General features: G+C 24.9%; 3 protein-coding genes across 5 annotated transcripts; 1 reads left to right on the forward strand and 2 right to left on the reverse strand.

Moving 5' to 3' along the window:
- The first annotated feature begins 1,038 nt into the window (after positions 1–1,038).
- Positions 1,039–7,358, forward strand: L(3)05822 (SH3 domain-containing lethal (3) 05822). Its single transcript, XM_074242694.1, has 6 exons — positions 1,039–1,375; positions 1,852–1,930; positions 2,197–2,323; positions 3,854–4,641; positions 4,743–4,992; positions 5,076–7,358. Exons 1-6 carry the CDS (start codon positions 1,345–1,347, stop codon positions 5,205–5,207), a joined length of 1,407 nt encoding a protein of 468 aa, XP_074098795.1. The 5' UTR covers positions 1,039–1,344; the 3' UTR covers positions 5,208–7,358.
- A 1,224-nt stretch (positions 7,359–8,582) lies between these two features.
- LOC141527273 (uncharacterized) lies at positions 8,583–12,124 on the reverse strand. Of its 2 annotated transcripts, XM_074242676.1 has the most exons (5): positions 11,522–12,124; positions 9,989–10,205; positions 9,722–9,904; positions 8,857–9,043; positions 8,583–8,781 (listed from the first exon to the last, which is right to left on the reverse strand). In XM_074242676.1, the coding sequence occupies exons 1-5, from the start codon at positions 11,522–11,524 to the stop codon at positions 8,604–8,606; spliced, it is 768 nt and encodes a 255-aa protein (XP_074098777.1). In that variant the 5' UTR covers positions 11,525–12,124; the 3' UTR covers positions 8,583–8,603. The 2 variants fall into 2 exon arrangements, with proteins under 2 accessions (XP_074098777.1, XP_074098778.1); XM_074242677.1 differs by lacking the exon at positions 11,522–12,124 and having other exon boundaries at positions 9,989–11,468.
- Positions 12,125–14,036: 1,912 nt separating this feature from the next.
- LOC141527280 (cysteine-rich hydrophobic domain-containing protein 2) lies at positions 14,037–18,467 on the reverse strand. Of its 2 annotated transcripts, none has more exons than XM_074242691.1 (4): positions 17,972–18,461; positions 17,314–17,524; positions 16,660–16,776; positions 14,037–16,583 (listed from the first exon to the last, which is right to left on the reverse strand). In XM_074242691.1, the coding sequence occupies exons 1-4, from the start codon at positions 18,091–18,093 to the stop codon at positions 16,533–16,535; spliced, it is 501 nt and encodes a 166-aa protein (XP_074098792.1). In that variant the 5' UTR covers positions 18,094–18,461; the 3' UTR covers positions 14,037–16,532. The 2 variants fall into 2 exon arrangements, 1 of the variants encoding a protein (XP_074098792.1); XR_012479167.1 differs by having other exon boundaries at positions 16,552–16,583; positions 16,660–16,867; positions 17,972–18,467.
- Positions 18,468–18,925: the final 458 nt, after the last annotated feature.

Genomic DNA, 18,925 nt, shown 5'->3' on the forward strand with positions numbered 1-18,925 from the left:
ACAAATTTAACAAATTTAGCTATGAGGGCGCCACTTCCAACTGTACAGTTGTGGAGTAGTGTAGTAAATAATTGAGAGCGGACGTTTCCTCAAAGGTTTGAATCGAAATTTTATTATTGTGTTGGGTCTTTTATTGATGATTGTATGGATAAGATTTATTATGAGTGTGAATTTAGCAGACATCTGATAATTTTTTAATAATTTATAAACTATTTATTTGTTACAGAAGAAATAGTATAAAAAACATGCATATGGAAATTTTCACAAGTTTTTTCTATGCAATTTTGTAGATTTTTTTTACAAAGATTAAGTTAAAATTAGTCTTAAAATTCTCAAAAATTAAGGTGCTTGTATTTTCTCTTGTTTTTAGCGATTAATAGAAATTTTCAATCGCTGTACTTCTCAAGCGACTCAATAAATTTTTTTGGTAATATTTTGTTGAATTTAAGTTGACAATTATTATTTTTTTTTTTTTTGATTTGTTAAATAAAATTTACCGAAAGATCAACAGTTTTTTATATGACGCTTGGGTTGTTAATTCGCAGTTAAAGAAGAGGTAGTTCAGGTCTTGAGTTTCGTATCCTATCTGCAGTCACTGCAGTAAGTCAATTATGTATTTAGTCAATGACATTAAATTAATTTTAAAAAATTGCATTTTTTAATTTTTAAAATTTCTAGATGTCAATTTTAAAAAAAATTTTTTTTTTGCCATAATTTATTTGTTAATAAAAGTTCTAAAAACAATCAAATGTCTTCTAAATTAATTTATCACATTAAAGTTAGCTGTCACTTGACAATTTAAAAATTTTTTTTTAACAAAAAAAATTATTTAAAAAAAATTGTATATATAGTTTTTTAAAATTTCTAAACGTCAATTTTTTTTTGCCATAATTTATTTGTTACAAAAATTCTTAAAATTATCAACTATCTGCTAAGTTAATTTTCATATTTAGTCATGAAGTTTCCAAAACTGTCACTTGTGGCGCTAGCCTCGATGTCGAAGCGATCAGTCTCCATATTTTTAGCCAATCAAACGACGAGTTATCGAGGCAATGTCTCATGCTCTTTGTATTAACAAGTATTCATAAAAAAAAGATAAATTAATAAAAGAAAAAAAAACTTTAAAAATCTTGAGAACGAAACTAGTTAAAAAAAGTTCAACAACGGCACTGGAGAGCGCTGAAAGTATGACATGGCTGCTCACGCTCACGTTCGGACAGGTGAGAGGTTTATATCATCACAGGTTGTCGCCATAATTTAAAAATCGTCCGATCACTAAACTTTTAACAGCTATTGAAATTTTTAACGGCGAAAAAAAAGCGAAAGTGTTTTAGGAACTAAAAAATGATTCGAGGAATGCGATCAAGACATAATGGTATGTGATTTAAATTTTATTAACAAAAAGATATAGACATAAAGAAGATAGAGACGTACGATAAGCTGACTATGGCTGTTTAAATGTCAAATAAAGTCTTAAACATAATGCAACAATAACCATGTCAGCATATAACTTGTGTTGCTAAATTTATGTATTGGGATTAGGAGATTAAATTAATCAATTATAGGCGTTTTGTTTATTAGTTATTAAATGTAATCGTTATCTGAATGAGGTGCCCGATATATTTCTCTTTATATACTTATGTATAACTTATTTTATTGTTTAGTACATAATAATTATTTAGCAGATATGTTGCGTGTATTTGTGTGTATGGGTGCGTGACGTTTGGTACGGCTCAGTGTCAGGTGATTACGTTTGTATCAGTACGCCTAAAGTACGACGTAGTGCATTCTACTGATTTCCTCTTCAATTACGTATTATTATTAATATTATTGTTATTTATTTGCTCACAGAAATGCCAATCCCAACAAGAATAGCACCTAAACCTCCTGGAAATCCAATTGATCAACGGAACAATACATGGAGTAACAAGTACATAAATTTATTTATTTATTAATCGAATAATGAATAACGATTTATTTTTTATTTCTATATTAAGATATTTTTTTACTATCAAGCTTTGTCAATAAAAACAATCATATTAGATTGTTGTTGATGATTAAATGGGGCATTTTTATTGAACTATCAATTCTAAACGTCGCATTGTTCTTAACTTGAAACCTTGAATTTTCTATAAGTATTTTTAAATAGATTATAACATTTGATAGATTTTATAATAGCAATTTTTATTTTTACAGTGATCCTTTCGGGCCTCTAACAATACCACAGCCAATACCACAAAAGAAAAAGCCACCTCCTCGGCCGCCACCTCCTCGAATTAAGAAAGATAGTATTCAAAATAATTTGAATAAACAAAGAAAGCCCGTAAGATTATGTAATCAACTCAAGTATTAGTACTATTGAATTCACTTTATATATAGAGAAAGTATTTCATTTTCTATTCAATTTTTAATTAAATGTAGAAAAAAATTCCAGAATTTTATTTATTAAGTATCTTATATTAATTATCAACAAATAGAATGAATTATTATTTGAACTCAATATTTGAAGATAGATAGAAATATATTATCTGCATAAAAACTAATTGTATTAAAAGTTTTAACATTTTACTTGAACTTGAATTTTCTAAGAGTTTCAATATTTTTACATCGTGAGATTTTTGCTACTTAGATAAAGTTATTGCATTACGTGTCAAGTTTGCTACTATGATTGATAACATTGTTCGATTTTTATTCGTATCCGGTTGATTAAAACTTTATCTAGTTTTTTTTTTTTTTTTTATTCCAAAAACATTCGCTGTTATCATACAAAAGTCTATTAGTTTTAGTCAAAAGTGTATTTTTTTTTAAATCAAGCTTATTATATTTTTAATTTCAACTAAACACAAATCTATAATTTTATTTGGTACATGTAGCATATCGATAATAATATAATATTAGTACAAGTACTTGAAAAAAAAAAAAAAAAAAAAAAAAGTAGTAAATAAATACGTCCAAGCTTACATAATGAAAAAAAAAAAAAAATATTGATGTTGATGACGTTTGTTTCTTTTATAAACAATGTAGAATAAAAAAAGAAATCTTTCCATTTAAAATAAGGAATGTAATTTTTGAAAATATGAATTAGGTATTGATTTTGATACTCTTTAATTAACTGTAAAACATATTCAACCTAATATTTTTCTTCGTGACGGGTAATTAAAGTACAATCAAATCTTCCTAACTAATTTTTTAACAGTTTTTAACTGAAGTATAAATACATTCTAACAAGTAAATATAATTGTGATAATCTTATTTATTGATTTTTTTTTATGAAGGTTAAATTTTTCGTAATATTTTTATATTAAATATTTATTAAGTCAATAATTGAGTAATTTTAATCATTTAAAAATAAATTTTTGTTTGGATAATTTGTTTTTTTAAAACCAATTTTAAATTGTTTGATTTTTTTAATTATATAGCTCTTAAAAATAATCAAAATAGTGAAAATTTAATTTTTGATAAATTCATATGAAAGCTCATGAAATTACCTTTAATTTGACGTATATACCATTAAAATTTTGATCATTTTTAGTTATTTTATCGAAGTTAAGAGTTCAATTGAACCCTTTTCAGGCAATGTGTAATACAACCTACTCATGTATGTTAAAATAAATTTAATTCAATGTCAAACGAAAGTTATTGATACAAGATGATAATTCATTCTATGAAATCTATCTTCCATATCGGGTGTAACCGAATGACGTTCTTTTTTTTTTTATTTTAAACAAACGATAACATACGAATAAAAAGTTAATATTTAGAGATGAAATAATTTTTTCGTATATAAGTAATAGTATTAATACCGAATTCGTTAGATTTCTTATTTAAAAATTAAATAATTTTTTTATTTCAGACAAGACCAACAGAACTCATTACAAATTTATTTGGAATACGGTCAGCTAAGCAGCCACAAATCAAATCAATTTATTCTCATAATCGACCTACGTGTACAAATGGTCAATCAAATAATTTATCAGAAGGAACAGTGTCACTAATAGACTTAAGTCCGCCTGGTTCGCCTACATTTACTATAAGATCCAGTAGCGATGGTGTTAGTATTGATAGTTTTGGAAGTGATGGAAATTCAAATCCATCGGTATTAACAAGTAGTAGTGGTAATACATCACAGAATGAAAGTGCCTTTGAAGATGATTTTGATTTTTTTGGCAGTTTATCTAAACATACTATCCAAAATGATCCGTGGAAACAAAAGACACCTTTAGACTCTCTTTCACAAAAAAAAAGTATCAATACAAGTTTAACAAATGGAATTAAACATGTTGGTGAACCCTCGTTTATTTCTTACAACAACGAGCAATTATTTACACCAATGCCTGCAACAAATAGTGTTTCAACGATGCCAACAATTATTCGCGCTCGACCTCCGAAACCACCAGCGCCTAAATTGCTTAACACCACTAGTTTAGCGCCAACTGTTCTAAACTTTAATGTTCCTTCAAGTGCACAGAAGGTGATAAATAGCTCTTGTACTTTTAATGAAAATTTAACATGGCCTACTGCGATTAACGCAACGCTATCAGAAGGGAATTCTTCACCACCTATGCCATCAATTCCACCACCAGCACCGCCACCAGAATATTTAGCACAAATAGAATGTCCGACCGTAAGTACTGCAGTGAAGTTTGATCTTGTTTTTTTTTTTTTTTTTTTTTTTTTTAATTTTAGTTGAGCAATCGATACAATAATAGAATTTTCTACTATTTAGACACAAAAAAATCTAGACCACAAGGTATTACTTTGTATGATTTTGAAGCAACTCAACCTGGAGATTTATCATTGAAAGAAGGTGATATTGTGTTTTTAACCAAAAAAATCAATGATGAATGGCTGGAAGGTCAGATAGGGAATCATATTGGGATGTTCCCTGCTAATTTTATCAATATAACAGTTCCATTAAATGAATGCTCATCTGATATTGTAAATGCGTTGTATACCTTTAATGGAGAAACCTGGGAAGACTTAAATTTTGAGGTAAATTTATAAGTTTTCATAAATTTACACTTATAATTAAATAATTAGTTTGTAAGATAAAAAATCATATTTTCATTTTGTAGGAAGGTGCAAAAATTAAAGTTTTATCGAAAATATCCGACGATTGGCTTTATGGTGAATATCAAGGTAAAAAAGGGCAGTTTCCAACGAATTATGTCGACCGGGTTCCTAGTAACTTACCAAAATATTTATAATTATTTAAATCAAAGCTAAAGCTTATGATATTAATTTCATAACGTTAAATTGAATTTAACAGCATATGAAATAATTTATAATTAGTAAAATAATATGGATATATTTTTTCTAAAAATCCAGTGGGAACAGTGATATCAGTTATTACGTATGAAATACCTTAGCTCGATATCTTATATGAATTTTGTACGAAAAAAAAAAAAAAAAAAAATAAATAAATAAAAAATCTCAAATTATCGGTTACTTGTATTGATAAATTTCAGTAGATAAAGTGATAAAAATGTAAATCTAGTGAAATTATTTGAAAAAATTTTTTAATCTTGTAATTATGTGTATTTATAGACATATGTCTATTGTCTTGCAAATTAACTTTATCAAGGATATATCAAGATTTTTTAGTTAATTTTATTTAATTATATTATTCTTAAAATATTTAAAAACTTGGCGATTTAACTGAATTAAAGTAAAATATTCAAGTTCCAATAAATATCTTGCGCATAATAATACTCGAAATAGTTAGTGGAATAACTGATATTTTTTTTAAGAGATAAATTATGTAAACATTCAGATAGTTTACTAAATTAATTTATTATTGGTTCTTATAAATTGGGAAAAAAATGTAAATGTAAATATAGAGAAACAACAATATTTTTTAATCCGGAAAAAAATCCTAAAACTTCCTACGGCCTGAGTTCTACTATGTAAATAAATGTAAATTTTTTAATTATTAGGATTTTTAATTTATTATTTTTGCAAAAAAACGAGATTCGATATAAAAATTTAAATTCATGGTAATATAAATAAATTGATAATTAATTTGAATTAATTTTGCAACAATTAATAAAGATAATGTACAGATAGAATTGTTTAATTTTTAATTTATTCATTTTTACAGTCGACTAGTTATAAATGTCAAAAATTAAAAAAAAAATTTTTGTTTTTCATTCAATTGGATATTTTTAAAAATTGTTTAATTTAAATACTTTAATTAGTAATCTAGTCTAATATACACCTTCACAATCTCGTTTACTTGTTCCAAAAATTTTATCAAATCGATTTGTTTATTTAGTATTATGGTGGAATACATTTACATTCACTTTATTTAATAATAAACTACCAATATCGTATAATTAAGGAATAGTAAAATAAAACACAGAAATTCAAAATTTCTTGGTTTCATAATATATATTAGCTAAGCATAATCTATTTATAATTTGTACGACAAGTATTAAAACAAACGAGAATATTTTACTTCATTATTAACAATGAAAAACCTTAAAAATTGAATAATAAGCTGTTGAAATTTTGTAAAACAAATAAACAGCTTTTTTTAGAATGTAAGTTTTTACTAATAAATATTATTTGTTATGTGATTTTATGAATCGACAGAAAAAATGCATTCTGCTGGAAATAATGTAAATAAATTGATAACTTTCTAAGTATTTTATTGTTTTTGTATTCATAGCTAAAATTAAAAAAAAAAAAAAATTGTGATGTATTTCGTAAAAAATTTTAAGAAAGAAATGAGACGTTTTTTTAACTAAAGTAATTTATTATATATTAGATATAAAAGTAATAGAATATGAAAATATCTCCAATTTTAAACTAATCTTTGAAGGATTTTCGTCTAGAGAAAATAATAGTCGCAAATGAATTAGAATAAAGTAAATAACACTTAATTGTTTACAGTTTTCAGAATTTGAATTCAAATTTTTTGAGCATGAGCAGTTTTATTTCTCATTTTAAAAAAAATATCATCTTTGACTTTGGTAGATAATTATACGGGAAATTATACGATCAATTTTGCAATAACTGCTAATCGTTATCTTGTAATTGCTTGACAAGTGCCGAAATAATAAAAGAACATTAATTTCAAAGTCTAAAAATGAAAAACTTTTAGTTTTAATTTGCTTTTTTTTAATTTTTCTGTGAATATTTTTTTCTGAGGTACATCTAATTTTTTTTTTTTTTTTAAGCTTTTCTTTTTATAATAAATTTTGTATAATTAGTTAATATGTGCCACGAAAGTGCTAAAAAAAATATTCTCCAATAATTAGATTGAAGCAAATTTTTCAACTTCAATAAAATCTTTGAAATATAATTTCATTAATTTAAGGGATCATTCTGGTTCCGGTGCTTGAAAAAAAAGCAAATATTCATAATTTTTTTACACAGAAACTATTACAGATACTAAATAGCTATGGCAGGAACAACGGAGATGAATACTTGTCGATAAAAAACAAAATAGCTGAGATAAAACCAAAAAACTCAAAAGTGAGTCTTTTCCCAGTTTTTAGTCCTAAAAAAATAGTCAAAATGTAATTTTGGATTTGGTTGTAGTTTGTGTTATAGCTTCAATTATGGAGAATATATAGTTTAAATTTCATTAAGATCGGGTCAGTGGTTCTGGAGATATCATTTATTATTACAACCAAAAAAACTTAGTTCTGAAATAAACGCGCTTAAAGTTTTAAATAATAATAAAAAAAATCTTACCTAAACTTAATCGGCAATGCACATAAATCTCGTAAAATAATATAATTACAATGGTCCGATTAGTTAAAAATTTTAATACAATACTTGTTGATATATGTAAAAAAAAAATTAATTTTTTCAAAAGTTACAAACCAGAATGATCCCTTAATCAAATGATATTAACTAAAATAAACAACAATAAAAAAATAATTTTAATGAAGTAAAAACATTTAATGTAAATTATTAAAATTTGTCACTTAAATTAATTTATGTTTTGAAAATTAAACTTTATTTGTTTGTGACTACAATTAATCTAAAATTTAATACTGTATGTACCGAATGTATTAATAACAAAATATTTTATGTATTGGGACCATAACTCAAAATATTTATATCCAACTGATATTGTATTGTGATACTTTATTAACTTAAATTGACTGAACTATAATAATTTTTTGTTTTATTTATTTTAAATATTAAGGAAATTAATTTAGTTTGAAATGGAAAAAAAAAAAAAAATTTATTGACTTTTCAGATAATTTTTATAAAAACTTGATTTTGATGTATATAAATTTTCCGGCGTTGCGTGGAACAAAATGTATCGCTGTTACAAAAATTTTTTCGAATATTTTAATACCTTGGAATTTTTTGGGGGAATCAATTTTAAAACATTGTTTATGAATTATTTTAAATTACAAATTTACATAAATTATTTTCAAACATTTAAAATCATGGTGGACTATTCAATAAGCTTCTGGACCATAATCGGCTATCTTTGATCATTTTAGAATTTTCAGATTCATTCTACATCATGAAAAACTTTAATCTTTTGAAAAATATCGATAAATTATTAAATAAATTATGGAATTTTATTAAAATTAAATTAGGAAATCAATAAGTACTTTTAATTATAATGAATTTTTTTATTTAACCACGCTCGTTAAACACAAAAATTTAGTACCACTTTTTAAAGCGCTTATCACACGATCTCTGAAAGTTTTTCCTGTCCAATAATAGAGGATAAAGTTAATAGCAAAATTCCAATGATAGATATGGAAAAATAATCCTCTGCACCATTTCAATAACATTTTTTCTTGAAGCCTACAAAACATAAAATTATTTTTATATTTTATGAAAATTAAAAATCAACGTTTTTATGGAAAACTCTTATCTCACCAGCTAATATATTGTTGTTGATTTTCTTCAATATATTTAGAGGGATATTTTTTCAATATAACATCCCAGTATAATTCTAAAGTTTCAACAAATCCAATAGGTAATAGTAATATCAGGTGAACAATTGACACAGCTAACAAAGTTCCACTCGTTCCATTAATAAAGTTTAATTTTTTTTGAACTGTTCCTAAAATAAGTTCATTTGTAAGATTAGTTAATATATGATAGATTTATTACATTAAGTATTAACATTATGAAAATAAAGAAAAAATATATTGCACTACTTTTGCTTAATGATAATTTTGAGCGTTTTTATTAGCTTTGAAAGTGATTCGAGACTATAGTTCTCGATGTCAAAATTATCAAAATTATCAGCAAAAAAAAATATCTTATTATACTTAATAGACCCAATTATTTTTACGTATCCTACTTCCTTAAAAGAATAAGTTTAATATTTTAGTATTCATAATTACTAATACACGAACAAAATTGGGTAAGAGCTGATTAGTTTTTGGAATCAATCGGTAGAGCTGTTTAAAAATCACCCATGAAAAAATTTTTTTTTCAGCTTCTTTGAGATTTTTCAAAATCTATCAGTCCAAATTGTATTCAAAATCTAAGTTCAGTCAAGCTCTTTCAAACGGCATCAACAAAGTTATCAGAGGTTTATTATATTCATCCATGCACACACAGTTATATAAAAGGAGAAGTTAAAAATAATTTTTTGATAGAATTTTTTACTGAAAATTAATTCAAAGTCGTACTTAAGTCGTTTCAAATGTTAAAAAATACTTTATAAAAAATTAGTTACATAAAAATAATCTTGAGAATACTATTTACTGTCAAAATGATAACATATGCTTACGAGTTAGTTGTATGTGAATTACATCAGACTTTCTCATATGACATATGAGTAAAACATTTCCAATAAAGATGAAAAGTAAAGGAAGCCATGTACAAAAAGCTATGTAAAAGTACATTGGGATTCCCCATGGGATTACTATTTTTTGACAAGTTACATATTCAAATACACTGTCAGATTCGTACCCTAGAAAAAATTGTAAATACGGTAATTAATGAAAACCAAAAAAAAAAAAAAAATTTCATGAATTTTATTATTTTTATCACTCACCTCCACAGTACAATTTTGTAAGTGAAACTATAAGACTGAGACAAGTCAGAATAATAATAACGATGATAGCCGAACAATCGTGATTTTTATTGAAAGTTTGTAAAGGAAAAATAATTGCGGCGACTCGCGCCCAAGTTAAAGATACTACAAGCCAAGTCGATGTTATTTGGAAAAATTCCATACTCACAGAATTAATGCCACATAAAAATTTATTGTTCTAAAAATGCCATGATAATATATTTTATTAATTTAACATTTAATTGAACCATTGTAAAATATGCTCAAATAATAAAATAAATTTTTATAATTAGTAGGTTGTGCCAAAATTCAATTTTCGTGAAGAACCTTTTAAAATTAGAATTTTGAGTTTCGCTTTTAGCAGGAGCTGTGTTTAGGCATTTCCCAAGTGAGACGATTATTTTGGGGTGAGACGATTTATTTGATTTTCATAGAACTTTCAACATAAGATTTGAGTGAGGATTTCCCGCCAAAATTTGAAATTTCAGCGGAAATGCCCAAACTAAACTCCTGTTAAAAAATTCTATGAAAATCAATGTTAAAAAACTTTGAAAATAATCTCGAAAGCATAATAATAAACTATGGTATCATTGCCTGGGGTGGTGCGTATGACAAGTCAATTAAGATTATCTTAAATATGCAAAATAGATTAATAAGTAAATTGTGTGTTACCAAAGTTAGCAACACTCCCCTCGGGATTAGAAAAACTTTCATTATCACTGCGTTATCTTTTTATTATCAAGATTGCTTAAATCTATATAAGTAAAACAATTTACACACAATGTGCTTACTATGTAGCAATGAAATATTTCAATAAATTACCATCTGAGATGAAAAATATGAATTATAAGAAGAATCTAATACCTAAAAAACTGAAAGAATGGATAAAAATAGATAATTAGCTAATAAACGTGATATTAATATAATGGTTAGAATAATATTCCTTATAAATATCATATAAACTATAAAATTTATAAAAACCATTTTAAATAAGGTAAAACCTTGCTCTGTCAAACTCGATAGGCTGAAACTCTTAAAGCTTGCACTGTATTCTGATTTACTATATATTTACTATTTACTATATTAGAATTCAAATTTGCGCGCGCATGAATTTAAGATTTGCATATATTTTTATGCTTTGATATATTTGACCAATCACGTTACGAATAGTTTGCTTACATGATATATTTTTATATTTTTCATCTAAATTATAAAAGTGGATTAATTTATTATGGATAAAGAAAATTTTATAATTCAAAATGTACTCGTTCTATACACAGGTGCAATATGCACATCTATAGAGATTTTTTGTAACGAGAAATATAAATAAATAAATAAATTGTCTCACCCCAAAATATCTTGGGAAATGCCTAAACACAGTTCCTGCTAAAAGCGGAACTCAAAATTCTAATTTTAAAAAGTTCTTCATGGAAATTGAATTTTGACACACCCTAATAATTAATTAACTCTTTATGAGGATATTTTTTTTTTTTTTTTATAGCCTAATTAAATTACCATAAATAGAGTATTGAAAGCTGAGAAATTAGATCTCGCTACTCCGACGCCATAATCAAAAATTAAAACAGCGTTGTCTGATATTGCAAGTGCTCGAAGATACAAAGATAATCCGGAATCGCAAAATCGCAAAATCGGCTTACTCAATATACCAAATGAAATAGCGTTGAGTATAACTCCTATTATACATATTGTTAAATTATTATATTTTTATAAAAATGTAGCGTTTAAAATTAATCAGATTCTTACCAAAAAAATGACCAAAGGTGTAACATAAGCTAGTAGAATACGAACGAATTGAACAAATGGTTGTAAACTTAGCCAATAATGTCGCACTTGACAAGGCCAAATAACTTCTAAATCAGATTGATTAAAGTTTTTAATAAAATCCAAAACTTCCAATGGTATCAAACATTCTTCTCTAAATTAAATTGATTATATTAGTTTAGATAAATTTTTAAATTCAAATTTTATAAACTGCATAAAATATAATTATCTTTTTATTACCCGATGAACGTTTTATTCATAACTTCGTCATTCTTCTCCATTAGTTATAAAATAATGTATTTTTCTTTTGTATTTTTAAACTTTACGATCAATCAAATGCAATTTAATAAAAAAAAAAAAAAAAAAAAAAAAAAAAGCTGAAAAAACTTTTTACTTTGTAAGCACAAAACAATGTTATAATTACTATTTACAACTCAATTACAGTAATAATAACTTAAATATAATTTTATAAATATTTAAAATAGAAATAATGCACTTGATAATAAACAGTTAATAACTGAAGTTGTTTATCCTAACTATCAGAGATGTATATTTCATTTCTCGCAAAACACCTGTGTATTTAATACTAATTATCATAACAGAATTATTCTTGACTAATACAATTTTACCACAGACAATAAACAGGTACTTTAATACTTATACAGACAGACATTTACCTCTTTTAACATAAGAATTTAAAAACATTTGTCATTATCAATGAAAGGTTGATGTGCACTCATTTTTTTTTCCATACACGCTTCAAGTCTCACATTTGAGAAGATGAACATACTTTATTATATTATCTTAGGTCAAAAAAATTTCAATCTCTAGCTTGTAAATACTTATTTTTACCTTATTTTTTGTCACTACAAATAAAATTGATAGAAATAATTTAAACCATTAGGCTATCGATATGGTGAAAAAAAATCTGCAAAAATTTTAAATAAGTTGAAATGTTCTGATTTAATTCTTTTGATGTAAAACTTTGCGGTTCTCGAAAAAAAAGCTTAAAATTTTATTGTAAACTAGCTGTTACCCGCTCGCTTCGCTGGGCATTTTATAAAATTGTATTTTTATATCTAAACTTGAAATTTTATTAGAGTATTGTTTTGACTTTCACAAATTCCAAATTTTATCGAATTAGCATATACCTTTATCCATGTAATTATTCCAGCTATTCATTGTAACTTTAAATGTGCAATCATTATAATGTTTGCGTGGCTTTTTTTTTAAAATGAATAATAATTGACACGGAGAAAAAAAATTTGAAATGAGAATTTGGAGTCTATAGGAGCTATAGCTTGGAAATTAAAAATTTTTAATGTTAACAGCCACCTTCGCAAACCCCTGTGAGATGAGCTATCGTAAAAATTGCCGATAGAATTTTTCTACATCTCTTACAGAAGATTCCTACCAAATTTGGAGTCGATAGGAGCTATAGTTTAAAAACGGGAATTTTTCATAGTCAATGCCCCCGCAACCCCCCTTGTGGGTGGTATTTTGTAAAATCCATTCTTAGCTGACCTCTACTCGGCGAAAGGAATATTCCTGCCAAATTTCAAGTCTCTAGGTCTTATAGTTCCAGGGATATCGTGATGAGTGACTATATCTATAGAAAGTCTCCAATATATATATATATATATATATATATATATATATTATTATATAGATTAAATTAAATGAAGAATAATAATCAATTTAAACAAAAATTTTTTGTAGATATTCGTTAACTAATTTAATGATACAAATAAGAAGAAAAGGTAGTAAGATTAATAAATTTTAATCAAAAATTGATTAAAATCAATAAGAAAATTGATATTTATTTGATCATAAATATAATATACTTACTTCTAATAAAATGGATTTATTGTTTATTAATTTAAAAAAAAAATATTCACCTTATGAATTTTCTTCATTATCAGAAATTTAAGTTAAGAAAAATGATTTTTCTATGAGCATGTAGAATCATGAATAAAGACGTAAAAACATAAGAATATAAAGACTGGGTCAGTACAGTGATGAAAAAAATTAATAAAAAAGAAAATGATATCTTAAATATAACTAAGAGAATTTGAGGTTTTTTTTTTATACAAATAAATGTTTTTTAACATCAATTTTATTTATGATATGCTGTTTTATATTGTATAATTATACCTATATATATATATATATATATATATATATATATATATATATATATATATATATATATATATATATATATATATATATATATATATATATATATATAAGCAGTCAATACTAATTATTTACAAACTTGCAAAAAAAAAATATAGAACTCAATTCTGCAAGTATACATGAGCAAAAGGCACACTTTGACACTACAATATTTATATTCAGATACATAATTTTATTCGAGTAGAGAAATTCGTTTATCTGATAATACAATATCAGATGTATTATATTACAAATATATTGTTTATTATTTTATTAATGAGTTGTTATTTATATACGTTATATTATCTTTGACATTAATTACGAAAACTCACTAATTTTTTTTTTTAAGTGAATATAATTAAAATCATGTTTGTTATTTACGATTGCTTCGATACAAAGTCACTAAACAAAACTAAATAGCTGAAATTATAAGAAAAAAAAATTTCTTTTTTCTTTAATATGAATTTTAAAATATTAAAATTAACAATATGGATTCGTGATACCATTTTATTACAGGAATTATTTTAATCTGCAAAAGTACTTTTGAAATAAAATAAATTTATATTTTCGCTGTTCAAGAGGCAGTTGATACTGGAACTCGAATTCTAGTCTTCATTATTATTACAATATTCAAACAGACAGCAAAATATTTTATTTAATTTTCTGAATATTTAAACAAAGTACATAAATATAAACCCAATAAAATATTTTATAATATATAGGTATGTATTAAAGTGTGTCATTTATATAAATATATATATTTTTTTATATAATGTTAACTCATAATCTTAAAGTCATTGACAAAAAGAATTTTTATTTAAGCATTTTGGAGAACTTTCGTGGTTGAAAACAAAAGCATGTAAAAACTCAGTTTAACAAATGTTTCAAGTCAAATTAGTAATTTTTAATTTGTTCGAAAAATATCTTTGTCAATATTTTTGAAAAGTAAAGTTTTTTTTTTTTTTCTCTCAATAAAAAGTCGTAAGAATAAATCAAAAATCATTAAATCATCAAACGAGAATTCAATTTTGTAACATACGAATTTTGGTTTTCGTTCAATCTTAATAAATTATTGAGTGCTATAATGTTAAAGACACAATAAAATCATCTCATGTTAATGAAACACTTTAATTTATATCTATTAGATTGCAAAAACATCAACGATTTTTTTTTTTTCAATAATTGTATTGAAAATATTTTTAGGCTGTAGAAAAAATTATTTTATTAAAACTCAAAATTTTAACATCAAAATTACGAGGTGCATAATAGCTACTCTCTTTTTCTAGCTTTAATAACATAGACTGCTAATTTAATTGATATATAACTTAATATTCAATATATTATTGAAATGATACCGAATTACAATTTATTTTTAAATATTTTTTTTTCTACTTGTTATTCAAACTTTAAATAACTCCATTTTTTCGACTTCCTGTACAGTATTTTTAATTTCACCATGGAAAAGAAAAACATTTGATTTTTTGAATACAGTTTAGTATGCATGAACAAATTAAACTATCCCAAAGTATTATCAACTAAATCACATTTATTTGACAGTGGAATTAGACTGTCCGCAGAAAAATTTTGAAATTAAAAGTACAGTTAACAAATTTAATAACGGTAAGTAAGCATTTCTTGCATTAGTATATACATAATGGAGACATTGTTGGCTACTGCCGATATCATACAAAATTTATATCACCAGTGCGGTTCTAACCCACAGTCGTGGATTATGATGGTATAAAATTTTTTTAATTTTCTTCTTTGGGCACCTGATACGATTGCAACAACGGTAACCACCAATCAAGCCCGAGAGATTAAAATGAAATTTTCATACGTATTAATCAAGAGTGAAAAAAAATTTTAATTGTAAGTTTTTCAATGGTCTTATCGATATTGGACGGACTTGAAAGGTTAAAATATTCTTAAAGATAAAAATTATTTATGATCGTCAAAGATGATTTTCAAAATTTTGTAATTCTATTCTTATTTATAAACTGATAAATTATTTTACTAATAGCATCAATGACTATCGTACTAATAAGATAACAGTCAAAATATTAACAATGGATGAAATTCAATAATTGAAAATATAATTTTTACAAGAAAAAAAAATTATCCTGATTTTATTTGAATATATTTTTACTTATGATCAAAGTCAGATCTTGATTTTGTTTCTGACGTATAAAAATGTTCCATGAAAAAAATGTAAACACGAAAAATTTAACATTTAATTTTTTTCTTTTTTAATTGATACATGAAATCATTTAATAGATTTTAATCTTGAGTATTTGAATACTTTTTCTAGTGTTTGGATTAGTTATTCCTCTTTGTTGGTGTTAGAGCACCACTGTAACTGGTTTTTACAAAAATATATCATCACGATATAGTAACTATTTACCACCAAAAGCATTCTAGTAAATAAAAAAGCATACTATCGTCCTGAATTAATCAAATTTCACGTTATTTTATAATATTAATATTTTTTTTTTTTACAAATTATCACGATTTATAACACATCTCAAGCCTGAAACATTGAGTATACCGTCTCTCTATTTGTAATATTTCAATCTGGTTTATAAATCGGTATTTTGGGTATAAATTCAATCAAAAGAACCTGTAAAAAATTAACATTATAATCCAGTCACATTTAGTTATTTTAACTGGTGATAAATAATTCAATAATTTCTTACGTATTCCATCATCGATGAACTATCGCATCTCTGTTTAGTTAGTCGCCAGTGCAATCCAAGCTTGTGATATAATCGACTATTTTCCCACTCTAATAATTTATTTAACGAGTGTTGTGTCTAAACAATTAATTTAATACTGTTGAATTTTATTAAAAAAATCCTCCTTAATTTTATAAATTGAATTAATAAAGAATACTGCAGTGGGAAACTGTATAAAAAGAATGAAACAAGAAGATTTTATATAAGATGATAAAACAAACTGGTCAATTTGGTATCTGACATCATCCCAAGTTTTTTATTCCATGATTTGTGTGCTATTTTTCATATTAGATTTATTGAAGTTTCAAATTTCAATGTGTCTGAAGTTAGTCGAGGTAATAAATTTAATTTTGAGAAATTAAATGCAATGAAGAGAAAGAAACAGACCCATTTTTTTTGCTTAAGGATGAAAATAATTAGTTTTTCTTATTCAAGTATTGCTCTGATGACAATTTAACTATAGATAATATAAAAGTTGATTTAAAATAGGCCAATATTTGTTTATAAGTTTTAACTAAAATAGGTATTTCTAGAAAAACTAAAATTTTTCTTTAATTTATCGATTCAATTATAATATAAATATAATTTAATTAATATAAATTTCGTATTACTTACTCTTTTACTAAGACAAATAACTGGCCACAATGAACATCCTAAAGTACAGCAACAACATACGCAGCCACAAAATAGCCATTTAACGTTAACAGGTAACGTTTTTTTTAGTACACTGTTAACTCTCATAACAGTAGCTTTAAATTCTTCTGGAGCTACTCTTGATACTAATCCATTAGGAAATTCTGCCTCAAAGCGATTGCTTAATCCAAACCTGAATTGAAATAGAAAATTATTAGTTTAATATTCACATTTTTTATAAACTTTAATAATATATTGTTGTAAAGACTAATTTATAAAATAGTTTGATTCATGATAATTATTTTCTTTTAGTTTAATTTTAATAATTTAATTTGTATAATAAATATATCAAAGGGTCAAAAAAGTATATTGTTGTTTTGAAATGAGCTATATAGATAATAATAAATATTTATAAATATAATTTTTTTTTGTTTTGGTTTTACTGTTTTTCAAAAAAGAAAAAGCACAAAAAATGACAGCACAGAACAAAGAAATTTCTGTTAACAAAGGAATGAGATTCTTTGTGACGTTCATCGTTGATAAACCATAGTTAGGAACCTTAAACAATTTGGAGTAACTAAAGAATAAATTAAATGACATACACTTTTTTTTTTTTTAAATATATAATAATAAAACTTACACTGTCATATTACCAGCTCCACGAATGACAATCGGATCTGGAACAATAGTTACATAGTGGTCCTCTGAATTTTGTTCATTTTCTTCTTCTTCTTCTTCATAAATTGCATCAAAATCTGCCATTGTAATAGATTTACAAAATAAATCTTTCCCTTAAGCCAATTTTCTTACTTTTGTTTTTTATAAATTTTCAGCAACAATTTAATTCAATGCAAGAATTTTGTTTTTTTTTTTCGTCAAACATTAATTACATCCACTTCTGTTTACCACAGAAAAATAGTTAATGTATGATGACTTTTGTTGTATCATAGAAAACGTTTGCACACAATAATTTACACTGCGGAATACTGCAGATAATCCTGATATTGTGGTATGAACATTGGTGGAACATCTCACAATAATCTAAATAAAAATCACGAATACGAACTCCAAAAAAACATACCTATACTACACCTACTACTTTCAGTCATGGGAACTTTACTATAGGTAAAGAAATGGATAAAGAATATTTAAAGTTTACATATAAAATGTTACTATAGGTAGAAATATGTAAGCATATTTCTTTATATATATATATATATATGTAGAGCATCAAAGCTTGATGGTGTAGGCATTAGGTATAATGAGACTCTGTTCCCCCTCCCTTTGTTACTATTTTATATTAATGCCAACTTAATCCATTCTTATTTATTTTTAATTTATAATTTAAATGAAAATTTTTAATTTATAATTTAGATGAAAAATATGAAAATACATCATGTAAGCAAATTGTTCGTGATGTGATTGGTCGAATATATCACAAGCATGAAAATATATACAAACTCTAAACTCAGGCGCGCGCTTGCGCGCGCAAATTTGAATTCTAGTATATCAAAATATTCGAAAAAAATCAACAACTTTTTGGTTTTGTTATAAATTTTTTTCATTTTCTACTTGTAATTATTAAAAATTTTTT

This window comes from Cotesia typhae, unplaced genomic scaffold (genome assembly GCF_013202065.1).
Source record: "Cotesia typhae breed Kobodo isofemale line unplaced genomic scaffold, CoteBio_Ctyphae contig_4, whole genome shotgun sequence".
Classification (NCBI taxonomy): domain Eukaryota; kingdom Metazoa; phylum Arthropoda; class Insecta; order Hymenoptera; family Braconidae; genus Cotesia; species Cotesia typhae.

Excerpts from the sequence above, each read along its gene's own strand:
- LOC141527273 (XM_074242676.1), bottom strand. Across the intron at positions 9,044-9,721 it reads AATTCACATACAACTAACTC|GAACAGTTCAAAAAAAATTA; the intron begins GTAAGCATATGT and ends AACTTATTTTAG. Across the intron at positions 8,782-8,856 it reads CAACAACAATATATTAGCTG|GCTTCAAGAAAAAATGTTAT; the intron begins GTGAGATAAGAG and ends TATGTTTTGTAG.
- LOC141527280 (XM_074242691.1), bottom strand. The coding sequence starts at position 18,093 with ATGGCAGATTTTGATGCAATTTATGAAGAAGAAGAAGAAGAAAATGAA. Across the intron at positions 16,777-17,313 it reads TTATTTGTCTTAGTAAAAGA|ACACAACACTCGTTAAATAA; the intron begins GTAAGTAATACG and ends TTAATTGTTTAG. Across the intron at positions 16,584-16,659 it reads GTTCATCGATGATGGAATAC|GTTCTTTTGATTGAATTTAT; the intron begins GTAAGAAATTAT and ends AATTTTTTACAG.